The sequence below is a fragment of the Xenopus laevis genome, chromosome 1S (assembly GCF_017654675.1).
Source record: "Xenopus laevis strain J_2021 chromosome 1S, Xenopus_laevis_v10.1, whole genome shotgun sequence".
NCBI classification, from domain to species: Eukaryota; Metazoa; Chordata; class Amphibia; order Anura; family Pipidae; genus Xenopus; species Xenopus laevis.
The window spans coordinates 83,275,929-83,300,836 of record NC_054372.1 but is presented as its reverse complement, the minus strand read 5'-3'; the positions used below and the strand labels follow the sequence as shown (position 1 = coordinate 83,300,836).

Here is a 24,908-nt window from a genome sequence, read left to right as displayed (position 1 = left end):
GTTTTTTTTGGATGAATAGGTCCATTTTCAATCGAATTGAATCGTACGAATCCACGTTTTTCCCCAAAAAACTTTGATTTTTCAAAGTCCACCAATTGACTCCACCAATTGTCCCCCATAGGCTAAAACAGCTATTCGGCAGGTTTTAGATGGCGAATGGTTGAAGTAGATTTTTTCAAAATTCAAATAAAATTTGGACTGTTCACTAGTCGAAGTACACAAAAAATTAGCTAGAAATTCAAATTTTTTAATTCGAATTTTCACTTCGAACTTCGATAAATCTGCCCCCTAGTGATCTTAAGTGCACGCTAAAGGCATTTACTCACATGGAGAAGATGAGAAGTTGACAGGGAGGTACCATACTTCTTCCTCTGGACCGTAGATAATTTCCAAGGTTTCCCTTCACAAATAAAAGGAGACAGAATTTAAAATAAAATATTTCAGTCCCCAAAACTCCTGCTTGTCTTTTTAGTGGTCAACTACAGTACCTTGCTCATTAGTTCCATCACCAGCAGTAACCCGTTTTCAAGGATGACTCCAAGCAAATTCACTAAGTTTTTGTGCTGCAGTTTACTGTGTGTGTGAGAGAGAGAGATCAAATGTAAAAACATATAAACAATTAGATTACGTTTGATAAATAAATGCAAAAGGACATGTATTACACTGTGAAATATCTGTAAAAAATTATTTTCAAAGTCAACCCCCCCCATTCATCACAGTTAAAAGGACAGTATACCACCGTTTCAATATGAGTACAATGCTGAAAAAGTCATCCATGAGGGCCACTCTTGCCTGGCTGTGCTGTTCCCCTCTTGCTATCGTCAGTGAAGGACTGATTACCGTAATCCCTCTCATGCTGAAGGTACCAATTCGGTGACAGATTGTTTTCTGCTCTTTGTATGGCACCACTGAGCATTACTTTCTCCACAAAAACCTCATCGCATATGGAACAGAAACCACTGCAATATCATGTTGGGGGTTTTCATCTTACAGCTGTTCCACATTCTAAGCCAGTGATCTGCCACCAGTGGCTCGTGAGCAACATGTTGCTCACCAGCCCCTTGGATGTTGCTCCGAGTGGCCTAAAAGCAGGTGTTTATTTTTGAATTCCTGGTTTGGGTTGACTTTTCTGCCTTCTCGATATAGTCCGCAAATATAGCAGCCAAGAGATCATTTGTTATGGTGGGATGAGGGGATTTGAAGCACAGTTCTGGCTTTGCTTACTGAATTTGGCAGAATGGTTTACCAACTCCCAGCAATTCAGAATGCTGTGGGACTTTGAATGTAGAATGAGAAGCTATATCTAAGAATATATCTATATCCTTATAGTCAAAATATTGCAGAAGCCGTTTTCCTATTGTCTCTGGAACTGCATTAGCTGTCTTTAGCAGTATGAGATACAAAACTAACCCTTTTGTATCCTGTTCTAGGCACCAAATTTGATACCTTAACAGGAGGGGAAATTTTACCACAATTTAGAGATACATTAATATTTTGCTAATCTACAGCAGATAAATCTGCCCCTTAAACTGGCCATAGACGCAAAGATCCCATCGTACGAATCTAGGATTCGTTCGATTTTCGGACCGTGTGTGGAGAGTCCCGATATTTTTCGTCCGGCGGAGATCGGTCATTTGGTCGATTGGACAGGTTAGAAAATTTCTGTCGGCTGCCGATAATATCTCTGCGTGTATTGCCGATCGTACGATTTTCAGTGGGAGACTGTCACTCGCTTTGTCGGACATAGATATTGTACGATTGCTGTCAGGGGCAGAACATTGGCTGATCTGTTCTTTAACAACTTTGTTTGATCTGACTGGTAAGACTTTGATCTGAATGTTTAGTGGCAGGTCGGGAGATGGGGAAGTCGATCGTACGATGATTCATACAATAGGATCTTTGCATCTATGGCCAGCTCTAGTCTGCTATGGGTTATCTGGGAAAGGTAAGTAAGATGGAACTGCCATGCTACTTTTCCCCCATGCCAGTACATCAATTTCCTATTAGGAGCATCGTTTGGAGGGAAAAAAAGTAGTCAATGAACTTATTGTAGTGTTGCTAACATATTTTTAGCCCTGAATTTGCCTTTCTTTGTCATAAACTAACTCCAATAAATTTTTTAAGAAATATATAGTTATTGTACCACTGTACATATGTAGGAATTCTCACGTTCGCATTACTATTCTAATTTTCAGAGTATTTGGTTGTCTCCTGTTTGTAGTATTATGCATAAATACAGACTAGTTGACGGTTTGGTGGCCCTCTGGGCATTTGAGAGCACCCTGATTTTGCGCTAAATGCTCTTCTACCTTTCCAAGCTTACTTGTAAGCAATATTCTCTCATTATCAGTGTTGTAACTACAATATAGCCAACCATGTGGGGAGCCTGGTATATAAGGGGGGCCCAGATTGATCAGGGGATCTGATGTACGGTGCCACTTCCGTTCCACACAGGGCCAGTCTGAGGATAGGTAATGCTTTTGGTTATTGTAATAATATTCTTAGCAGTATTCCTTTATACAAAATTTAATGTAATTATATAACTGTATATATTGTACTAAAAGAATATAAAGATTTGCAGGACAGTTGGCAAATCTGTGGCAGTTTAACAAGACCATTGACCCACAGGTGTGAAACCTGTTTTCATTAATCTTTGAAATACTTACGTCATTGTGGCTGTTTCTGTGAGAAAATTTTGTGCAGTGATGTCACATTTAATGTTTTTAATGGCTACAGGACGACCCATATATTCTCCCTGCAGGACATCTGAAATAAAAGATATAAACTATAAGCAATTAAACTTTAAGCAATTACATTCTGAACTTCTGAACTCAGATGGGAGGGTGTTTAATGAGTGGGCAGGCATGTAGAGAAGGGGGCTTACCTTGGATGCATTTAACTTTTTGCCCGGTACTGCCTAACTCCCCTCACCCCATTTTGAGATTGAGAACTCTAAGAGCTGAAGGGGCATGATGGCAATATCGAATCTGCCACCTCAGGCAGGAGGAGGATCAGGAGAACTCCATATCACACAGTATTGACAATGTAACGGCAAGGTGAGAGGAAGGCAACCCAACACAAAAGGTTGCAAAAATTCATATTCAGATTATGGACAAATATATCATGCCCTAAATCTGAAATTAGTTTTGCAACCCAAAGTTTGGTTGACAATTTTGATACTTAACAGGGAACTTTTTAATCGCAAAAATGAAAAGTTAATATAAGCTTCCTCATACTGAAGTAATCAACTTTCTAAATACAATTAATTAAAAATTGGGCATTGTTTCTGAAATAATCAAGTTTATATTCAATATTGCTCTCTCAGCATCTGTTTCTCTTCATTCTGTCTTCATGCAGCAGTATTATGCTGAAGCTTATTTAATATTTTTATTTTCATGATAGTTCCCCTTTAATTTAAATTCCTATTGTTTCAGGTAAAAATGTTACAGGGGATCAGATACCGGCCCTAAACAGAACTCACCAGTTAAAAATTATTACTTTACTGGTACTCACCACCAAACTCTCCTTCTCCAATCTTCTTCCCCAGTGTTAAATTCTGAAAATTAAGCAACCACCCAGCTGCGAGAAAGATATTTGGTTATTGATTCCCATGAAGCAGAAAAATGTGACGCAAATAACACCTTAGCATAATCTGAGCAATATTTGAACTTGTCACAAATTGATAAAAGAGCGGTGTAAATAAATATATATGCATACAAATAAATTAGAAAGGGTATATAGGTTACAGAGGGACAATTCATAAAATTACTAGCAACCGACAACTAGCAAGTACAGGTATCTAGTATCTGCCAATATGATTCTATAACAATCATTTTCATCATATCAATTGTATACAAAAGTATGCAAAAGTATGCAAAATTAAAAAAGGCCAGGCATGTTATAAAATAGATCTGAAAGCATACATTTGTATTACATTATTATATTGAGAAAGGTATTTTGCAAAGTCCTGTTACAATTCACTAGAATAGAATGTAGAATGTTTTCTCCTTTAGCATAGAGACGACAGTTGCATTCCCTGTACTAGTGATTTGGTTCTTTTTGTTGCAAGAAAAGTATGGGCTTTGGGGGAGGCCACCGCTCTCCAATTTAAGGTAGTCGTGTGCTCACCTTTAATATCATACAAAATGAATTTTCGTACAATATTTGGTTTGAGTATGGCGGGACACAAGTAAACCGATATCGGCAAAAAGATAGGAAATTGGTTCGCTTGTCGATCAGCCCAGGGGAAAATTTTGAAAGGCACCCAGACATCGGCAATCAGTGCTAAATAGTCAGATACAGGTAGAATTATATTGTTTCTACCTGCATATCTGACAATTCAGCTCTACACATGTGTGTTGAAGTGAACAATCTTTCCAGGAAAGATTGTAATTGTTACGTCTATGGCCACCTTTACTATAGACTGAAAATCTGTCACAAAGCAAAGAGCACAAGAGAGCCCTGCACTTAAAGGCTTAGGCTATACATTGTGTCCTACCACTGGGATATGCAAGTACACAGGGACACTGCTGCAATGAGGCAAGTTAAAAAACTCACCTCAGGTGGCAGCAGCCTGTACTTTACTAGGGGATGCAAAAAAAGCACTCCTGGTAACTTTAAAAGCTAAAATTCCAATGTTTAAATTGGAATTTAGACTCTGCCGGTGCTGAGAGCACAATTGTGCTCTTCGCATTAGCGATGCAGCCCACGCTCTAAATGGTTTGCACCCGGTGCAAGGGGGCAGCATTAGAAAGGCCATCTAAGGGCAGCAAGGACCACCGAAACTCCCCTGCATGTACAGTAAGCATTTAGACTTTTCATGCACTGCTTCCCTTGGCTTTGGGCTGAAACCTGCAGGTTGAATGGGGTTGGGTAAACCAACTGCCCCCAGTAGTGGGTGCCAGACTATATTCGCCACCAGCCCTACCCCATCCCAACCTCCCTGCCTTGTCCCAAACCCACATCTGACACTGCTTGTGTAATTTCTGTATTCTTGCCAGTCCCATTTTCATCGGTAAAATCAGAGATAGGATTAGACAAGGGTATATAAATCATTGCAACATGGCAGGTTAGGTTAGGACAGTTAGGTTTGGCACAGGTTAAAGAGATTTCAACCTAAAGAGATTTCAACCTGAAAAGATATCAGGGCTAAAGATCAATCAGGATAAATCTGAAATGCTTCCATGTAATATTCCTAGCCACACAACAAAATTAATAGAATTGAATTTTGGATTTAAAACACAAAGTACATACCTACGCTATTTGGGAGTTAATCTTACAACTAAGCTCTCTGAACTATATAAAGCCAACTTCCCTATGATGTTTAAATCATTAATACAAAATTTGCTGCAATGGGGTAAACATCATATATCTTGGATAGGGAGGATACATTGTGTTAAAATGGTGATAATACCAAAAATTGTTTATTTATTTCGCACTCTGCCGATTAAGATTCTTATAGCAGACTTGAAGAAATTCCAATCTCACATAAACAATTTCATATGGCAGAATAAACGCCCACGAATTTCGAGTAATATTTTGTATCTACATAAAAAAAATGGAGGCCTTTCGGTTCCAAGTGTTATAAGATACTACCAGGCGGCCAGACTGGCACAATGGACTTCAGTACATGCAGGATCATTGGACCCTATATGGGTACAAATAGAAAATAATCTATTGTACCCATATAGCTTACAGCAAGTATGGTTAGCAAAAATACCATTCCAGAACTTCAATGAGGCTTCCCCTATCACAGTTGATATGTTAGACCTTTGGCGAATGCTTGCAAAAAAGAATGATCTTATTTCATTCCCTTCACTGCTCAGTTCTTTTTTAAACAATAGAGAATTTAATCCAGGACTTTCACAGCAACAGTTTGGGTGGTGGATTAATAAGGGAATTACTACGTTAGATTTTCTAATTAGAAGAGGAAAATGTCTCTCTATAACACAACTTGTAGACACATATCAACTTCCTCCGCAAGAACTATTCAGAGCCTCGCAAGTATTACATTATGTAAAAAAGCAGATTGCATTAACTGAAAGGGGATCACTTACTTTGTCTAGTTTTGAAGCAGTGTGTAAAGAAACACCATTGGCTCCCGGGATACTTAGCCTGGTATATAAAAAACTAAATCGACTGGCCCCGAACAACAAGAAGCTTCCCTATATGCTTGAGTGGGAAAAAGATTTTAGTGACCAACTTTCAACTCAACAGTGGTCAAATTGCAACTTGATGGCGAACAAGGGGAGTAACTGTGTGGCTGTCATGGAGACATCGGTAAAATTGCTACATAGAGCGTACTTGGTTCCAGCTAGATTGCATAGAATTTATCCTTCATGTGATCCGAGATGTTTCCGGGGGTGTACTGAAAGGGGAACCATGGCCCACTTATGGTGGGAATGCAAGGTTGTATCTAAATATTGGGATAAGGTAGTCCACCTGTTATCAAAAGTGATAGGTTCTAGATTTATTAAGGATCCTTTTGTTATTCTGTTAGGAATGAGACCAAAAAAGATGCCTAAAATAACATATAGATTGTGTCAACATATACTTATGGCAGCTAGGATAAATGTTTCCAGTAACTGGAAAAAGACAGATATACCTATAGCATCTCTCAAAACGAGAATAATTCAGATAGCAGCCAATGAGAAACTGGGTCATATATTATCAAATGATATGGAAACATATGAAAAAACTTGGCTTCCATGGTTAATATATGAAAAAGATGCAACACTCAACTTAGTATTACGTATTTAAAGAAGTATACTGGAATTAGGAGAACTGAATGATTAGGACCACTGCTAAAAAGACAAAGGTTGTAAACCATAATACAAAAACCCTGGTTGCCAAAGGGGTTTTTTTTTTTTTTTTTTTGGGGTTTTTTTGGGGGGTTGTTATGTATAGGAAATATTGTGAATGCCACTTTCTTTTTCCTGTAATTTACTTTTCTTTTTTTTTGTCTTTTGTTTGAAAAAATGTAATAAAATATTTATATAATCAAAGAGATTTCAACCTACACATCACTACTAGACTCATCTTTGGTAAACCAGACTGTTTCAGACATTCTATTACCTGCTGCCAATTTTTGTACAACTACTAAACTGCTGCTCTTGTTTTCTGCTAACCCTGACTTTTAACTTGTACTGGCCTTGTTTGCTGCTAGTACTATTTAAAATCGACTTATTGACTAAACTAGTTTCCTGCTAACTAGCCTGGATTCTGGCCAAAAGTCCACCCTCTTTATGAAATTGAATATATTTCAGAACTCTTGATATAGATGTCTCAATTTGATAAATATGTTCAAATACCATAAGTACTGAGAACTGAAAGCCTACTGAATTTTTAGTGGGGATATCGTTAGAGGAAACTTACCTTTGGCAAGTTTCTGTTCTGCTGAAATAATTCCCTGTTTGCATTTGGGTTTTACAAGTCTTGTGGTTAGGACCCCTTGATGTGTAGAGTAATACTGGAAATAAAAGTAGAGCGTATACATATATGGTATATAAGCTTGGTAAAATGCATTATTTAAAATAAATGTAAATATTATGCAACAAAACACATTCTCTTAAAGCAATCATTATCCAAACCTTAAGTATTATTATGCAATGCTTTGCACAATAACCCTTCAGCTCTCCTCTGTTAACCTTCTGGTTGTTGTACTAACTTAAAGGGATTCAGCCATGATTTTTATGATGTCGTTTTTATTTCTGAATTAAGCTGTTTACACTGCATATAATTCACTCTACCATATAATATTTCATTCCTGAACCAGCAAGTGTATTTTTTTTAGATGTAATATTGGTGTGTAGGCAGCCATCTCCGGTCATTTTGCCTTGTCATGCAGTTTTAGAAAAAGCCAGCACTCTAGGATTGAACTGCTTTCTGGCAGGCTGTTGGTTCTCCTACTCAATGTAACTGAATGTGTCGCAGTGGGACCTGGATTTGACTATTGAGTGCTGTTCTTAGATCTACCAGGCAGCTGTTATCTTGTGTTAGGGAGCTGCTATCTGTTTACCTTCCCATTGTTCTGTTGTTAGACTGCTGGGGGGGGGGATGGAGGGGTGATATTACTTCAACTTGCAGTACAGCAGTAAAGAGTGACTGAAGTTTATCAGAGCACAAGTCACATGACTGAGGGCAGCTGGGAAACTGACAATATATCTAGCCCCATGTCAGATTTCAATATAAAATATTAAAAAAAATCTGTTTGGTCTTTGGAGACAGAATACTACTGGAACAGCGCTATAAACTGATGCATTTTGGAAAACATTTTTCCCTTTAAGCCTAACTCTAGGAAGCTTATTTGCTTTAAGGTAATAAAAACAGAGACAAAACTCACTGAACTTTCGACTGAAACACTAGCTTAGTTAAGAAGAAAACATGACAAAATCATCTCAGCATGAGAGTTTTTTTATTAATAAATCCTGAGTATTCATGGTTTCAGAAAATACTTGTGCATATTTATCGTGTACATGCTTTTTCTCTGTCTTTTTTGCAAATTGTGGAAAAAGATAAATCAGCCCCTTAGAGTGAGCTATTACAGGTGCTAGCACCCCTATTTCCTTATACAGGCAGAAGGCATCAGACTCCCTGGCACAGTTCACTGTGCATCTAGTGACCAAGAGACACCATGGACCAATCACAAACTCCATTCTCTTCCATGTCATACCTCACATTAAAAGGTAACAATGCCCCCCAATTCTACAGACCCAACACATTAGTGGAGAGTAGGATTGACATAATACCCAAAACAGTTGTCGTAAATGTTCCATTTACATTTATTAAGGCACTTGTTTTTGATTGTCTCTAGCTGCATGGTTTTAGAAATTCCTGGTTGTCGGCCTCTAGTTTGTCGGCTGCTTGACTTGCCCATTGAGCTGAGAGAGCAACCAGCATGTGTTCATCTCCTTCCAACTATTTCCCTGGTTTAAGTACCTTCACCCCAGCAGCCTTATTGGTTGGTTTGGGTCAGCCAATCAAGGCTGACTATACCCCCCTCACAGCTGTTGACTGAGCATTGGCCTATGAGGACTGTGGCATGCCCTTGGCTCTTGTTTCCTTGCTAATCCTGCTCAAGTTTAGATCCAGTTCTTGTTGCTCATCTTGTTTTCTGATGTTGTCCTGTACCCTGACCTGTTCTGTTCCTGCTTGTTCTGTTCCTGTTCCTATTATTGCTTCAATCCAAGTTCTGCTCTCATTCTAGTCTTGCCTCTACACTCCAGTAGTCACCGGTTTTAGAACTGCTCCATCGTCTTTCAGTCCTGATCTCATCATCCACACCATCCATATCCTGCTAGACCTTGATTCTTTGCCCTCATCTCCATAATCTGTTTTCTGTTGTTTCATCACTTCTTCTTGTCCCTTGTGTGGACAGTACCAATCTCACCTGAAGGACTCACATCTTCATCTCAGTAAAAAATCCCTACTATCACTTACAATAAAATAGCACCTGCAAATGTACTATACTTAAAAAGATGATTTAGTTATGCTTTATAAGTGTAGGGCATTATATATTCCCTTCGAGTCTTTTTCCATTTTACAGGAGGCAGTCTCTTTTTGGCACTTTTCATGCCAAAGAACCAGTACTGCATAAAAAACCTTTATCAACATGCAGTGCAGACTATATAATTGTAAACAACTCTATCCATGTTCTATTTACTTCTTGCATTTATTATGTAAATTTAGGTATGGGATATGGGATCTACACATACCCATTATCAAAAAGCTCTGTAATATGAAAATGCTATTGTCCTATTTAAGCAAACAAAAAAAGTGTGTATATATATATATATATATATATATATATATATATATATATATATATATATACACATACAAGCAGGGAAGATTGAAGATTTAAAGTATTGAACACTTCAACATTCTTCATCAGTTAGGACTAAACCAGCTGATTTTAATTTGCACTGATAGGGAGCAAGATTGCTTTCTAAATACTGACAGATTTCAGCAGGTTTCTTGGCTTTCCATGCCTTTTTGCACCTCTTTTTTTTATTATATATATCATCACTTACCTCAATCATGTCCATCAGGTTGCTAAAGTTCTGTGTAAGGTCAATGCTCAGTCTTCCACCCTGATTAGAAATTCGGTAGTGGGTTACCTCATCTTTGAAACACACACACAATACATAGTCTCCGGGGTGCCGCTCTGATTCTCTCACCAGGAATAAACCATTTTCCTTGGGCAACAGCTGTTGTACAGCTTGAACTCCTGATATTGCCCCATGGAACCATCTGGTGTAAAGGTGAAGATATAAGAAGGGGAGGATTGGGTTTCCCACAATTTGAGAAAGCAGTGAATTGTAAAAGAAGCCATATGGTCTGAAAATATATCTTTTAATTTTTTTTATTATGTAATGATGACATTCATGGGTTCTCCTTTGCATTAGTACACTACCCTTATCTGCTCAAGTTTGAGCTAACCTACAGTATCTGATGTTAGCTAATATGGGATATGGTAGTACAATGTAGCCCCTATATAAGCAAATTATTTTTGATGTCAGTTATAGCTTAATTGTCCCTAAATGATAGCAAAATAAATGTATAGTTTAAACTTATAATTTTATAAATTCTCCATCTGAAATTCCTGTAGTGTTTATTTAGTGAGGGTTTTGGTCATCCACCAATGCCACCACTTATATTTAATTTGTTCTTTAATGACATGGTGGAGGAAATGTATTGTAATGGTGTTTGCACACAAAACTATGAAGGCAATTAATTCCATCCAGGTTGTGGCATCCTTGCAGCAGCATTTGAACAAACTGCCAATCTGGGTAGCAAAATAGCAGATGTGAATGAATGTTGATAAATGTGAGGTCATGCACCTGCGATTTACACATTTGCAAGCCTTATATCTATAATTGGACAATGTTAGGCAAATCCTAGCTTCCCCATGCAATGCTGATGAGCACTGAGTCCAGGCAAGGTTATGAGCTGCATTACCATGGTTTTGAGCTGTATTAAAAGTCATATAGATTTGCCAGAGGAGAGACTGTACTTCCCCTTTACAAGGCACTGGTGCCCATTTAGAATATATAGTGCAGTTCTGGTCCCCAGTACTTAGCTGGATTTTATTTACACAGAGATAGTCCAATGAGGAGTGTCTAAGATGGTAAAAGGTATGTTAGAGGTGTTGATATGAATAAGGGCTGGCCAAGTTGGGAATATTTACTTAAGGGGGATAGGAAAACTATGTATAAATATATAAAGGAAATAATAAGAAAAAATGTGAGGGTTCAATTCAAAAGGAGTTGATGCATTTTTACAACTCCTATAATGTCCTATATCATGCAAGTATATCAAATCACAAAGTTGATCCAGGGACTGGTCTAATTGCCATCTTGGAGCCAGGAAGGAATTTTTCCCCTTTTGAGGCAAATTGGAAAGGCTTCAGATGGGGTTTGTCACCTTTCTCTGGATTAACTAAGAGTTCACCACAAAGAAAAGATTGAACTTGATGGGCACTGTACCTTTTTTCAATCTAAATTGTGATATTACTATCTACTACCAAGCATTAGTATCACCAGCTTGCTCTAATGAGCCTGTGTCAAGTTTTTTTGCCCTGACTCATACTATATCTTACATACATCATCATACATTAGAGAAAACAAAAATACCATGTATGCAAGCTGGAATTCCTACCACTTAGGGCATTGGGATGTTTTGTCTCCCGTGTTTATTATTGGCTACTGATAGGGAACAAAACATCCCTTGTTTTCTTCCCACACATGTGAATTGCTGGTGGGGAAAGAAACACAGTGCAGCTACTTTCCAAAGTATGTGGAGTTTCCTTTCCTATTGTTCCCCCACTGTTGCTTTCACAACACGTGTCTCTTCAGTCTACCCCTAGTTTCAGCCCTGACAGCCCTGACAAAACTGGAGTACCATGCCAGCTGTCTCTGGACCCCTGCAAAAAATGTTCAGGGGGGCCCAGTGTGCACAGCTGGCTATCCCCCCCGCCCAGTCGTGCCTGCCCAATGTAGTGGACGCACAAATTTTTGATTAGAAAGAGTTTGGGAATGGACAATTTCTGTGCAGCAAATACAGAAGTTGTTGGGGGGAGGTTCCTCTATAATTAAGCGCCGTCTGATTTCCGGTATGAAGTTGGTTTATTTTTCTCACTGTTATTAATACAAAATTGCTTGCTTAATAAATTCAGTTGTATACTCATTACTACTCAATGCTAATTCAAAAAGAGGAAAATAAAGGACATACTGTATAAATGTGAGTAAATACATTGTACATGTATTTACATAACCAGTTTAATTAACTTGTATGCCATGAATGCTGGTTATAGAACAGTGTAATTCAAAAAAAAGGAAGGTTTAAGAGGGCCCTCATTAAGCTCCACAATCTAAAAACAATGGTGGGGTCTATATATTATGTTTGTGATATGTTTATTTCAAGTACTATAAAACAGAGTACTGGTTGAAATTGATCTTTCTGTTGTGTATCATCCTTGTTTTAGTTAGGGTGGAGGAAGTGATAAAAGTAGTATGTTCCTGATACATGTTTAAATCTGACTTTGATTATACATTTAATATTAATACACAAGTTTGGACAAATATTTACATAGAGGGACTGTGGGTCATTTGCTAAACTAGTGTATGAGGTTGTACTCACGGCATTAGGCTAAGTTTTGCATCCACCTTGATAGGGGGTCGTTCACGCATTGCACTGGACCAGATTAAACCTTCCATACTACTGCCATGATGATGGGCATAATACCAACCTTTTTCCTAGGTTCGGTATGGATAAATATAAATTCATTACTTAGTTTAATAGATATAAATATAGGCGAATCAGTAATGCATAAGGTTTAGAAATAGTATAAGATTAGCATTTACTGGGCATTTCGATCAAGGATATGCAGAGAGAGAAAACTGCATAAGGGAGAAATGCAGAAGGGTGAAGGGCAGAGGGGCAGATTTACTAAAGGGCGAAGTGGCTAACGCTAGCAACTTTTCGCCAGAAATGCCATCTGCAGGGACATCACCAATTCACTAACAGGCGCATACAACAATTTGCTAGTGAAAGACACCATCTCTAGCGTTCATTCGTACACGACTTACTGCTCTGGTGACCTGCTGAAACTAAGCTACATCTTTTATGTCTTTATTAAGCTCCCTTGGACATTTGTAATAAAAAGTGGCCACTTCAAACATTTACATCAACATATCTAAAAAAGACGTGAATACAACTTTTATGCACCTCCCCTATTCAAATTGACCCAAGATAAGATAACTAGCAATTTTTCTCTAGGCACAAACGAACGCTACAAATCTTCACTATGAAATGCTCGAACTGAAGAAGTATCGCTAGCGAAACGTTACCATCATTCAGCGCCCAGGACGCAACCTCGCATTTTAGTGAATTAGCGGAGTGGTAACGAATCCGCGTCTGACAATTTGTCCTTTAGTGAATCTGCCCCAAAGTGTGGATGCCTATTCGATTATGGACTTTGTATGCATTTTGCATGGTGCATTCAGCCTAGCAAATGAGCCAAGAAATTGTGGTAGGAGATGATAATTTTTTCATATACTACAGACTAATATAATTTTGATTACCGATGATCTGTTCGGCATGTTAGCAGAACAATTATGTTGACTGTAAGGAAAGAAATTGTCTACCAGACTACATGCAGAAAATGCTCCACTGATTCCTATGGATCAATAAAATAAGACAGCATGTTTTAAATTTGAGTCAAACTCTAAGGGGCCTTTGAAGATTTACAGTCAGTGTGCAAAAATACAATTTGCCCTTAATTCTAAGGATTGAAGCACATTGCATTTACCATGTACCTAGAATGCACATGAAATATGCCGATATGCCAGAATACAAAATTCTCTTTCATTCACATCTTCTGTCAACAGTAATTACAGGACCTACAGTTCATTAGCACACAGCGTAAGAACAAGACAGAAAAGATAAGTACCAGTGAGCCGGTATGGAGAAGGCCCAGGAGAACCAAAATTATTTTAGTGCAATCTATAATATATTCTAGATAAACAGAAACTTGAAGTTTCAACTTTTTTCTCTCACCTGACAGGTACTGACTATAGTGATCAGATCTCCTTTATGAAATGCTAGCTCTTTTGGTTTTGGTTTGGTATTGTCTGTCTTTGTAATACACTGTTCTCCAGGAAGAAAAGCTTTCTGCAGGAAATAAAAAACATAAAATTAGAGTTGGTCCCCAATATAAGCATGATTTTCAGCTAGCCTATGGGCCCAATCCATGTAATTGTAAGAATGTTTGTATTGCCTAAAAATGTATATTAATCTCAACAATACATTACTAAATCATTTCAGTATTGCAGAATAAGTTGCGTGATAAATTCATTGTCTTCAACAATATTATTTGTAGTAATTCCTGACAACAACCCTACTTTTAAGTCAAAAAGTTCTGTCACAGACCAGTGAAACTATTAAAGTTACTTTTCAACATCACATTCAAAAAACCTATAAAACAAAATGTATGTACAGGCACAGATGCTAATCTATTTGTCCACAGTCCAAAACTTGAATGATTAGAGTTCTTAATCATATAATGAGTACTCCAGTAGACCTTTGATTTTAATACTCTCTTACCTCTACTCTCTACTTCCCATGACTGCAGCAGATGTAATTGCAACCTCCTGTCACCAGCAATGACACACACACATTGAGTGGACAAAAGTGGGTTCAAAGGGACAAGTGTCTAGTTGTGATTTAGTGCACCCTACGTTGTCTGGATCATGGGCATCCACAAATAGAGGTCAGGGGAGCACTTGCACCTCACTCTGGAACTTTGCATACCTCATAGCTCACAGCCAAATGTACTACTTTGCCCTGCTTTTCCTCAGTTCTTCTCAGCTCTCTGCTTATTGTGAGAGAAAAAATTCAAGATGGCTGTGCATTCCACTGTGGAACACAACACCATTTTTAATAGGAGCCAGGTGGACGGAGGCAAAGAGCGAGAGAGAGAGACAAGCAGCATGTGAGTAGCAGGAAAGAAGACCTTTGGTGTTGGTATTCTGTTTGTGCATGCGTTGGCGAGAGAATGCTTTCAGTCTATCCATTTCTGCATTGGCCTTACTGGCACTTAATGGAGTGCTTATTGGCCATTTTTCACTGGTTTTATTGGCTTGCTTGTGGTTAATGGAGTGCTCATTGGCCCTTTATACAGTGATTACACTAGTACTTCTGTGGTTAATATGCTGATTATTTATTTCCTATAGTAATCATACTGGCAATTCTCAGGTTTATAAGGTGGTAATCCATTTTCTGTAATCATTATACTGGGGTAAAAATGTCCATGATCTTTTTTATTTAGTGATTATACTTGCTGATCTGGGGTTAATATGCTTGTTATCCATTTACTGTAGTAGCTATACTGCCACGGATGGGGTATGTTTTGATAACATTTGTGTGATATCTAGGGGTGACTTCACACGTGGTGCACCTGGTCAAAAAGATTTTTGCAGCACTGCACCTGGCAGATTTTTTAGATTTATACTCTTTAATTCAAAGGGTAGTCTACCTTTAAATTAACTTTAAGCATGATGCAGAGACAATTAGACAATTGACAATTGGTTTTCATTTTTAATTATTTGGGGGTTTTGAGTTATTTAGCTTTTTATTCAGTAGCTCCCCAGTTTGCAATTCCAGCCATCTGGTTGTTAGTGTCCATATTACCTTAGCAACCATACATTGGTTCAGCCAGCCCTACTTCAGCCGTTCTAGGCAGTCACTGACTTTCCCTTTCTCTCACTGCAACCAGAGCCAGTCAGAACAGCGACCATCAAAGCATCATAAAACAAGGTTTTAAAAGTGCAGCTACAGTCACTGCAAATGTTTCAATATAATCTATGTTTTAATGCAATATTTTCAAATGTAATTGGACTTTGTTTTAATTGAAAAAATCTCAGTTTTCCTCAGATAAAACACCTGCAGAGCAAAAATAATAGTAAAATAAATTTTCGTTTACAGTAGGGTGTGCTAAGGAGAACTAAGTTTATATAGTGAATAACGTACCCCCTATTGTATGATATAAGAATATTATGTCACCCTCATATTTTCCAACAAGCGGTACTTTATTTATTATAATACACAAGTTTTAGGAGTCATGTGACAAAAATGACATAACTACTCACCGTTTATAACTATTGATATCCGTAGTCACTGTTTACAAGGATATAATTTACAGGATATTCATGGTTCTTGTTTAATATGTATATATATATATATATATATATATATATATATATGTATATATATATATATATAGATAGATAAACACAGTGTGCTTTGTACCTTGTGTCAAATTAAAAATGGTTGGACTGGGCCAGAGGGACAGAATTGTCAATAGCAGGCAGGGGTCACAATAGGATATTAGAATCAGAAACCTGTAACGTGCAACGATTTACACATAGAATGTCCCTTTTAAACATTTGAATTTCGAAGAAGAAACACAGCATGGCGGGTGTCCCCGCCGAGGAGGCTTCAGGCGTCCCTGCAGACCCCCTCCCACTGGACCACCAGGGTGTTGAGTTATGACATTAACCCCCCCCCTCGAGGAGGGGCCACCGAACCCCCAGGTTTCTCAGGAAACTTAAGGTGTTTCCTGAGACGATCAGCCCTTATATCACAAACAGGAACCCAAGAATTCTCCTCAGGGCCGTAACCCTTCCATTGTACAAATTATTGTAACTTACTCCGCACAAGGCGAGACTCAAGGATCACTTGGATTACAAATTCAGGCTGACCCTCCACCAACACTGGGGGAGGAAAGGATTATGGCCAGACCTGTGAGGCTGGTTTCAAAAGAGAAACATGAAAAGAATTACAGATTTTAAAATTATCAGGTAGTTTGAGACGAACGGAAGAAGGATTGATTATTTCAGTAATGGGATATGGACCAATAAACCTGGGCCCCAACTTGAGTGAGGGAACCTTAAGTTTGATGTTTTTTGTGGATAACCATACTGAGTCTCCTACCTGATATTTGGGTGCCTCTCTACAAGACCTATCAGCTGCCCTCTTTTGAGCGGCCGTAGCTGCAGAAAGAGAGTCGTGCACCCCAGACCAAATCTTGGCAAATTATTTAAATAAGGAATTGACAGAGGGTACAGAGGATAATGAACCAGAAAAAGAAAATGCTTTGGGATGTAAATCATTAAAAATAAAAAATGGAGATTGACCAGTAGAAGCACGAGTAGTATTACTGTAGGCAAATTCTGCCCAGGGTAATAGTTCAGCCAATGAGTATTGGTTGTCGGACACATAACACCTTAAAAATTGTTCAAGGGACTGATTAACGCTTTCAGTCTGACCATTAGTTTGAGGGAGGTATGCGGTAGAGAAAGGATAAATCCCTATCGTACTTACCGTGATTTTTCCTTTCCTGGCCATCCCTGGTCAGCATTAACACTCAGGTAGCCCCGTCCCCATCTCTGTGTAGACGCGTCCCCTAGCAATCTTTAAATTCCCCTCCTCCCCTACCCACCGTGTCTATGTAAAAAGCAAGTGAGTAAGGGTAGGCATGCTGACCAGGGGGATGGCCAGGAAAGGAAAATCATGGTAATTATGATAGGGATTTATCTTTTCCCTGGCAATCCCTGGTCAGCATTAACACTCGGGATTTACCAAAGCAATCAAAAAAGGGAGGGAAACGAACGCTTTAAGAATTTAATTAATTTCTGGTCGCATTTAAAATAACCTTCCGACCAAAAGAAGCCTTCTTCTTGGCTCTAACATCGAGTCGATAATGTTTAACAAAAGTATTAGGACTGGCCCAAGTAGCTGCTCTACAGATGTCATCCGCTGAGACGCCTGCTTCTGCCGCCCAAGACACCGCCACACCTCTTGTAGAATGAGGCCGCACACTTTCAGGTGTTTTTTCTCCTTTCAGTAGATAAGCCTTCCTGATGATTGTTACAATCCACCTTCTCAATGTTACTGTGGAAGCCATCTCACCCTTTCTTGCTCCTGCCGGAATTACGAAGAGCCTATCTGATTTACGAATAGGCTCTGTAATCTCTAATCTTCCAAACATTTCTTTACATTCAGAGCCTCAGTAACCTCCATCACTTTTGCTGGTAAATGAATAGGTTCGTTAATGTGAAAACTTGAGACAACCTTCGGCAAGAATTCCAAAACTGGTCTGAGTGACACCTTGCTCATTAAAAGTTGTATGCAGAGGTCGAGCCTGAATCTCTGACATTCTACGACCTTAAGCAATAGCCACTAAGAACAGAGCCTTTAAAGTCAAATTCCACAAAGAGATCCTCTCCACAGGCCAGAAAGGTGATTCTGAAATGACCTCCAGTACAGGTGGTAACTCCCACGGAGCAGCAAGTCTCCTCACTGGTGGCTTAATCCTCACCGCGGCTTTAAGAAATTGTATGACTAACGGCTCTGCCGAAAAACTTCTGCCTAATATCGCTGACAATGCTGATACATGCACCCTTAAAGTGCTGGCACTCAAGCCTCTTTCCAATCCTGACTGCAGGAACTCCAAAATCTTCATCACTTCCGCACTTGGGGATTGATTCCCCTGGACGATGCCCATGTGCAAAAACAGTCCCAAATCTTATCATATCTTTTGGACGTGCTTCCTTTCCTAGACTTTGACAGTGTTGCAATGACTGCCTCTGAACATCAATGATGTCTCAACCTGCAGAACTGAGTCTCCATGCTGCCAGTCTTAACTGTCATGGCTCTGGATGAAAGAATGGACCCTGCTGCAACAGATCCCTCCTTACTGGAAGTCTGAATGGATGCTCCACCATCAACCTTTTCAGCAGTGGATACCAAGGCCTCCGGTGCCAGTCTGGAAGAACAGCAATTACCTCCATCCTGGATGAAAGAATCTTTCTCAGGACTTTGAATATCATGGGAAGTGGTGGAAAAACATACGCCCAGAGGCCGTTCCAGTCCTGTGCCAAAGCATCTACTGCTAATGCCTGGACATGGGGAGACCTGGAATAAAACTTTGTTACCTTGCAGTTGTTCGGAGCAGCCATGAGATCCACCACTGGCATCTCCATCTTCTTGTTATTAGTCTGAACACCTGTTCTTTCAAACTCCACTCCCCTTGATCTAACCTGTGACGGCTGAGGAAGTTGGCCTGTTGATTCAGGACCCCTGGAATGTGCACTGCCGTCACTCCCATCAAGAACTTCTGGGCAAAGAGCATTATTGGCTCCACTTCCTTCATCATTGTCAAACTTCCTGTACCTCTTTGGTTCTTTATATAGGACACTGCCACCATGTTGTCCGATCTTATACAGACCTCTTCTCCCCAGATTAAATGTTTGAAAACTTGAAGAGCTTGAACCACAGCCCTGAGTTCTAACAGTTTCGACTGGACATGTGACAAGTCTTGGCTCCAAGCGCCCTGAGCGAAGACATCCTGAATATGGGCTCCCCATCCTAGACCTGAAGCATCTGTTAAGATATCCAGCTGCCGCTCTTCTTGAAGAGAGATTCCTCTCCGGAGGTTTGCTAGTGTCATCCAGCATAACATTTGCTCTTTCCCCTACCTGGACAGGTGAATGGGCTGTCCTTGGTCCTCTTTTTCCCTGTCCCACTGATGTCCCATCATGTTCCATCTTGCCCACTTGACCATGGCAATCGTAGACGTCAGAGTACTCAGGAACTTCATAAACTGTCTGGCCGGCATCCACTGTTGTTGCACAGTCCATGTTACCATCTTGGAAATCTTGAGAATCTTCTCCTTTGGAAGAGATATCAGACCTAAACAAGTATCTATCAATGCTCCCAAATAGACCAATGTCTGAGTCAGTTCTAACTGACTCTTCTCTAGATTGAGAATCCAGCCGAATCTCTGTAACTCCTTCATCACTAATTCTCGATGACTGACCAATGTCTCTGGATCTCTTGCTACTAAAAGTAGATCGTTGATATAGTGGTAGATCTCTATTCCTGTTCTTCTTAAACTTGCTATCACAACTATCAAAACCTTTGTAAATGTCCTGGGCGAAGTGGATAGCCCAAATGGAAGATATCTGAATTGCAGCTGTTGATTCGGGAAACGCTGATGAATGTTTGCCACTGGAACGTGTAAATAAGCTTCCCTTAGGTCTATAGAGATTAACCAATCTCCTGGGTTTACTGCTGCTTTCATCGTCTGTAGCGACTCCATCTTGAAATGTCGAGGCTGTATAAACTGATTCAGTCTGCTGTGATCCAAGATGGGCCTCGGCTCGCCCGAAGCCTTGCGGACTAGGCGCTCTCCACTTCTGGCGCCTGCATCGCTGCTTTCTTCAAAATTAATTTTTCGATGTAATCAAGCAAAATAATCTTCTTTCGCTCCTCTATCGGTACCTTTGTTTCTACAAATAAATCTTAAATTGGAGTACAAGAAAACTCTTATCTTGTACACCCTTGTGACTACCAAAGTCACCCATACATCTTCCGTTTCTTCTGCCCAGATTCCCGCAAATTGGCCTTAACTCTGAAAAAACTTGACTGACCTGACTTCCAAGAGGCTGTTCGAAAAAATTCTCTTCCCGGCTTGTAAGCTTTCGATTCTTCTCTGCGTCTAAATGGGAATCTATCCTCTAGCCTCTGAACATTTTTAAAACGTTTAGGTGTTTGGGGTAGAAAGGTGCTCTTCCCCCCAGAAGATTTAGCTATAATCTCATCCAGTACTTTCCCAAATAACATCTTCCCCTCAAAAAGAAGCTTAAAAAGGACATTCTTTGACGCAGTGTCCGCAAACCACGCCTTCAACCACAAAGCACACTGAGCAGTTATAGAAAAAGCCATAATTCTTGCAGCTAATTTTGCCAGGTCTACCGAAGCTTCCAAACAAAAATGACAGGCCATTCTGATGTCATTTATAAGCTGCATGGACTGCTCGTTCGCTGTGCCTCCGTCGAAGCCTTGGACAACCTCATCCGACCATAAAGACATGGTCATAACAACTGGAATTTAAGCCACTGCAGGCATACACATAGCTACAGCAATCATATAAGCTTTCTTCAATTCCGTCTCCATTCTCTTTTCCATAGGATGCTTGAGTGCGGATAGATCGTCTATAGGAAGCGTTGTTTTCTTTGACAAACGTGCCACTGGAGCGTCGACAGTTGGTGGTGTATCCCAAATCTCTGTACATTATACTGGAAAAGGATACATTTTCTCCAACCTGGGTTCAACTGGCACCTTCCTAGAACCTTTCTGCCATTCTGCAGACAACAATTCTTGCACTTCCTTATGCATTGGAAACAATCACTTCAGCATCCAATTCCACAGCAGGCTTCCGCTTGCTAGATGTCTCCTCCATCTGAAAACATAAAGCCACGGGTAAATACTTCGGGCTCTTTTCGTAGAAAGATTTACTTGAACGTGACTCACCATACACCTGAAGTGCGGCACAATTCTCAGCAGCCAGCTCCACTTTACCACCGCTCAGCAAAAAATTTGCAGCCAAGGCACAGGAACTAACTACCGGTATCTTTTTAAAGACGCATGCTGAAGACACAGCGGATGACGTCATTGGATCGCGACAAGCGCTACTCCGCATTCAGGGGAACCCTCTTCGCGAAGCTTAAAAAAAAAAAAGACACGGTGGTTAGGGGAGGAGGGGAATTTAAAGATTGCTAGGGGACGCGTCTACATGGAGATGGGGACGGGGCTACCCGAGTGTTAATGCTGACCAGGGATGGCCAGGAAAGACAAATCAATCCTAACCAGAGAGCAGAATGCTCACCAAAATTTAGAAACGAACTGTACCCTTCTATCAGAAACAATATTGACCAGAAAACCATGTAAAAATATTAGAAATAAATAACTCAGACAATAACTCAGCCAAAGTTTTAGCAGATGGGAGGTGTGGGAGGGCAATGAAATGACTCATTTTGCTGAACCTATTCACCGCCACCTAAATCACTGTTTTCCCTTGAGATGAAGGGAGGTCAACAATAAAATCCATAGACAGATGGGACCAGGGTCTGTCAGGAATAGGTAATGGCCTTAGCAATCCTTGTGACAGGTTCCTTGAAGACTTTGACCTCTGACAGACAGGGCAAGAATTAACAAAATGTTTGACCTCTTGTTTAAAAGAAGGCCACCACACATTGCGAGACAATAAAGACACAGTCTTAGAAACACCAAGATGTCCGGACATTTTTGAATTATGAGCCTCACCCAGAACCTGTTCCCTTAAGTCCCCAGGTACAAATAACCTCCCAGAAGGAGTACCTACAGAGGCAGAGGATTGTACCGAAGACAGTAGTGTGGCAAGATCTGATCCCAGAGCTGCCACAATCAACTCACCCGGAATGATGGGAACACACTCACTATGTTCAGACAGGTTAGACTCAAAACTGAGAGAGAGTGCATCTGCCTTAGTGTTTTTGGAACCAGGTCTGTATGTGAGAGAGAAATTAAACCAGGTAAAGAACAAAGCCCATCTAGCCTGCCTAGGATTCAACCGTTTAGCAGACTCGATATATAACAGATTTTTTTGGTCAGTAAAGACCGTTATAGTATGTTTAGCCCCCTCCAACAAGTTTCGCTATTCCTCAAAGGCCCATTTGATAGCCAACAATTCTCTATTTCCAATGTCATAATTGGCCTCAGCAGGTGAAAATGTCCTAGAGAAGAACGCACAACGATGCACCATGTTGGTTATCGGATGCCTTTGAGAAAGGACCACCCCTGCCCAAACCTCTGAGGCATCAACCTCTACAATAAAAGGAAGAGTGGTATCCGGGTGACGAAGAATGGGAGCCGACACAAATTCTTTTTTGAAAAAAATTCAAAAGCTTGAATAGCCTCGGTAGGACACATACTTGGATCCCGGAGATATTGAACCCCACAAATTGAACAGAAGAAACCTCAAAAGTGCATTTCTCAAGCTTCACAAATAAATTATTTTATTTTTATTTACAGCACCTCCGGGACATGTTTTTGATGGTCACTCAAGTTAGAGGAATATCATCAAGATATACCACTACAAATAACCCCAGCAGGTCCCAGAAGATGTCGTTGACAAATTCCTGGAACACTGCAACATTGCAAAGACCGAAATGCATAACTAAATATTCGTAGTGGCCATCCCTGGTGTTAAAGACCATTTTCCACTCATCCCCTTCCCTGATACGAATGAGGTTATATGCACCTCTAAGGTCAAGTTTGGAATAGATCGTAGCATTCTTGACCTGATCAAATAGTTCAGAAATCAGCGGAAGAGGATAGCGGTTTTTGATGGTAATTTTGTTAAGGCCCCTATAATCGATACATGGGGCGAAGACCTCCATCCTTCTTGCCCACCAGCAGGGGAACTGGAGGGCCTAATGAAACCTCTGTCGAGGTTTTGTTTGATTTACTCTTTAATTGCTTGGGCTTTGGGCAAAGAAAGAGGATAAGTTCTCCCTTTAGGGGGAGTAGACCCGGGAATGAGGTCAATTGGACAGTCATAACGCCTATGTGGGGGTAACGTTTCTGCGGCTTTTTTAGAAAACACGTCAGAGAAATTGGCATAAGCCGCGGGTTAACTCTCTAGGGATGTGACTGCCACCAATTGAGGAACACTTATGCAATTTTTGACCCCATTGAAGAATCTCCCCAGTTACCCAATCAATATGTGGGTTATGTACCTGTAACCAAGGTAAACCTAACATAAGAGGAGAAGAAGAAGGACCCTCGATAACATAGAAGGATAACTCCTCAGAGTGCAAGTTGTTAGTGCACATGGAAAAGACCGTAATCTTTTTGGTTACAAAACCTGACCCCAAAGGCTTTTTGTCAACCACTAAGATTCTCATGGGAGGACTTAAAGGAGTTAGAGGAATATTAAACCTTACTGCGAAGGCAGCATCCAGAAAATTCCCAGCAGCCCCAGAATCCACAAAAGTGGAAACCTTAACAGAGCCCGTAGGCCAGGTTAAATTAACTGGTACCATGATCCTAGAGGAAAATTGGGGAGAGGAAACTTCTCGACCCAAGTTTCCCGGCCTCTTAGGACACTGGTTAAGAAAATTACCCTTTACCCCACAATAAATACACAGACCCTGAGACCGCCTGCGGGCATTTTACTCAGGAGTTAGATGAGTTATGCTCAATTGCATGGGTTCCTCCTGAGGTAGAGGCACAGAGGGGTTAGATGGCTTAACATTAGTAAACCCAGTAGGAAAGGAAGTACCCTTCTCTCCCACTGTCTTCTATCTACTTGGATGGCAAGAGACATTAGGTCATCCAAATTCGTAGATAGAGTGTAGTTTACTAAGCTGTCCTTGACGCATCAGAGAGCCCAATCCGGAATTGGCTACAAAGAGCCATGCCGTTCTAACCAGTTTCTACAGCCCACTGGAGGAACTTTGTGCAATACACCTCGCATCCCGTTTTCCCTGGCGCAATTTACGAATCATGGTATCGGCTGAAGAAGCATGAAGGTTTCTAGGGAGAAGCAGGCATAAGAGGGGGATAATCTTAGAGCCCAAATTTATGGGTCACCCTGCAACAGGGTCATTACAAACCTCTCTTTTTCCTCTCCAGTAGTGAAGTAGTGACAGAAAAAGCTAAGGTATAATTTGCATGCCTCCTGAAAGACAAAGAATTTTGTTCTATCCCCACTAAATTTTTCGGGGAAAGAGATTTTGGGTTCATGGGATTTATAAATATTACCCGATACAGCAGGAGAACCCCCTTGGACGGCAACAGGAGGTGCAACTACTGGACTTGACGTAGTGTCCAGTCTGTGAGACAGGTTATGAAAGCCTTGCATCAGATAATCTTGCTTTTGCTCTTGATCCTCCAAGCGCTGCAGCAGAGTAGTGAAGAGCGCTTCTGTGGTGGATGGAGCAGCGTCTTCCATCGGACCTGTTATAATGTCACGATCGGCACCTTAAATTCAGAACCAATACTAAGCACCATGTTCTCGGCTC

At 40.2% G+C, this 24,908-nt stretch overlaps 1 protein-coding gene across 1 annotated transcript in view; it reads right to left on the bottom strand.

Moving 5' to 3' along the window:
• The window catches only part of LOC121399356 (megakaryocyte-associated tyrosine-protein kinase-like), a 52,597-nt gene that overhangs the window by 13,960 nt on the left and 13,729 nt on the right, over positions 1-24,908 (bottom strand). The window contains exons 5-12 of the mRNA XM_041579843.1: positions 14,059-14,172; positions 12,640-12,755; positions 10,032-10,251; positions 7,375-7,468; positions 3,514-3,579; positions 2,667-2,766; positions 489-573; positions 327-400 (exon numbers count right to left, since the gene is read on the bottom strand). Of these exons, the coding sequence (XP_041435777.1) occupies positions 327-400; positions 489-573; positions 2,667-2,766; positions 3,514-3,579; positions 7,375-7,468; positions 10,032-10,251; positions 12,640-12,755; positions 14,059-14,172 (869 nt within the window). The remainder of the gene's footprint in view (positions 1-326; positions 401-488; positions 574-2,666; positions 2,767-3,513; positions 3,580-7,374; positions 7,469-10,031; positions 10,252-12,639; positions 12,756-14,058; positions 14,173-24,908) is intronic.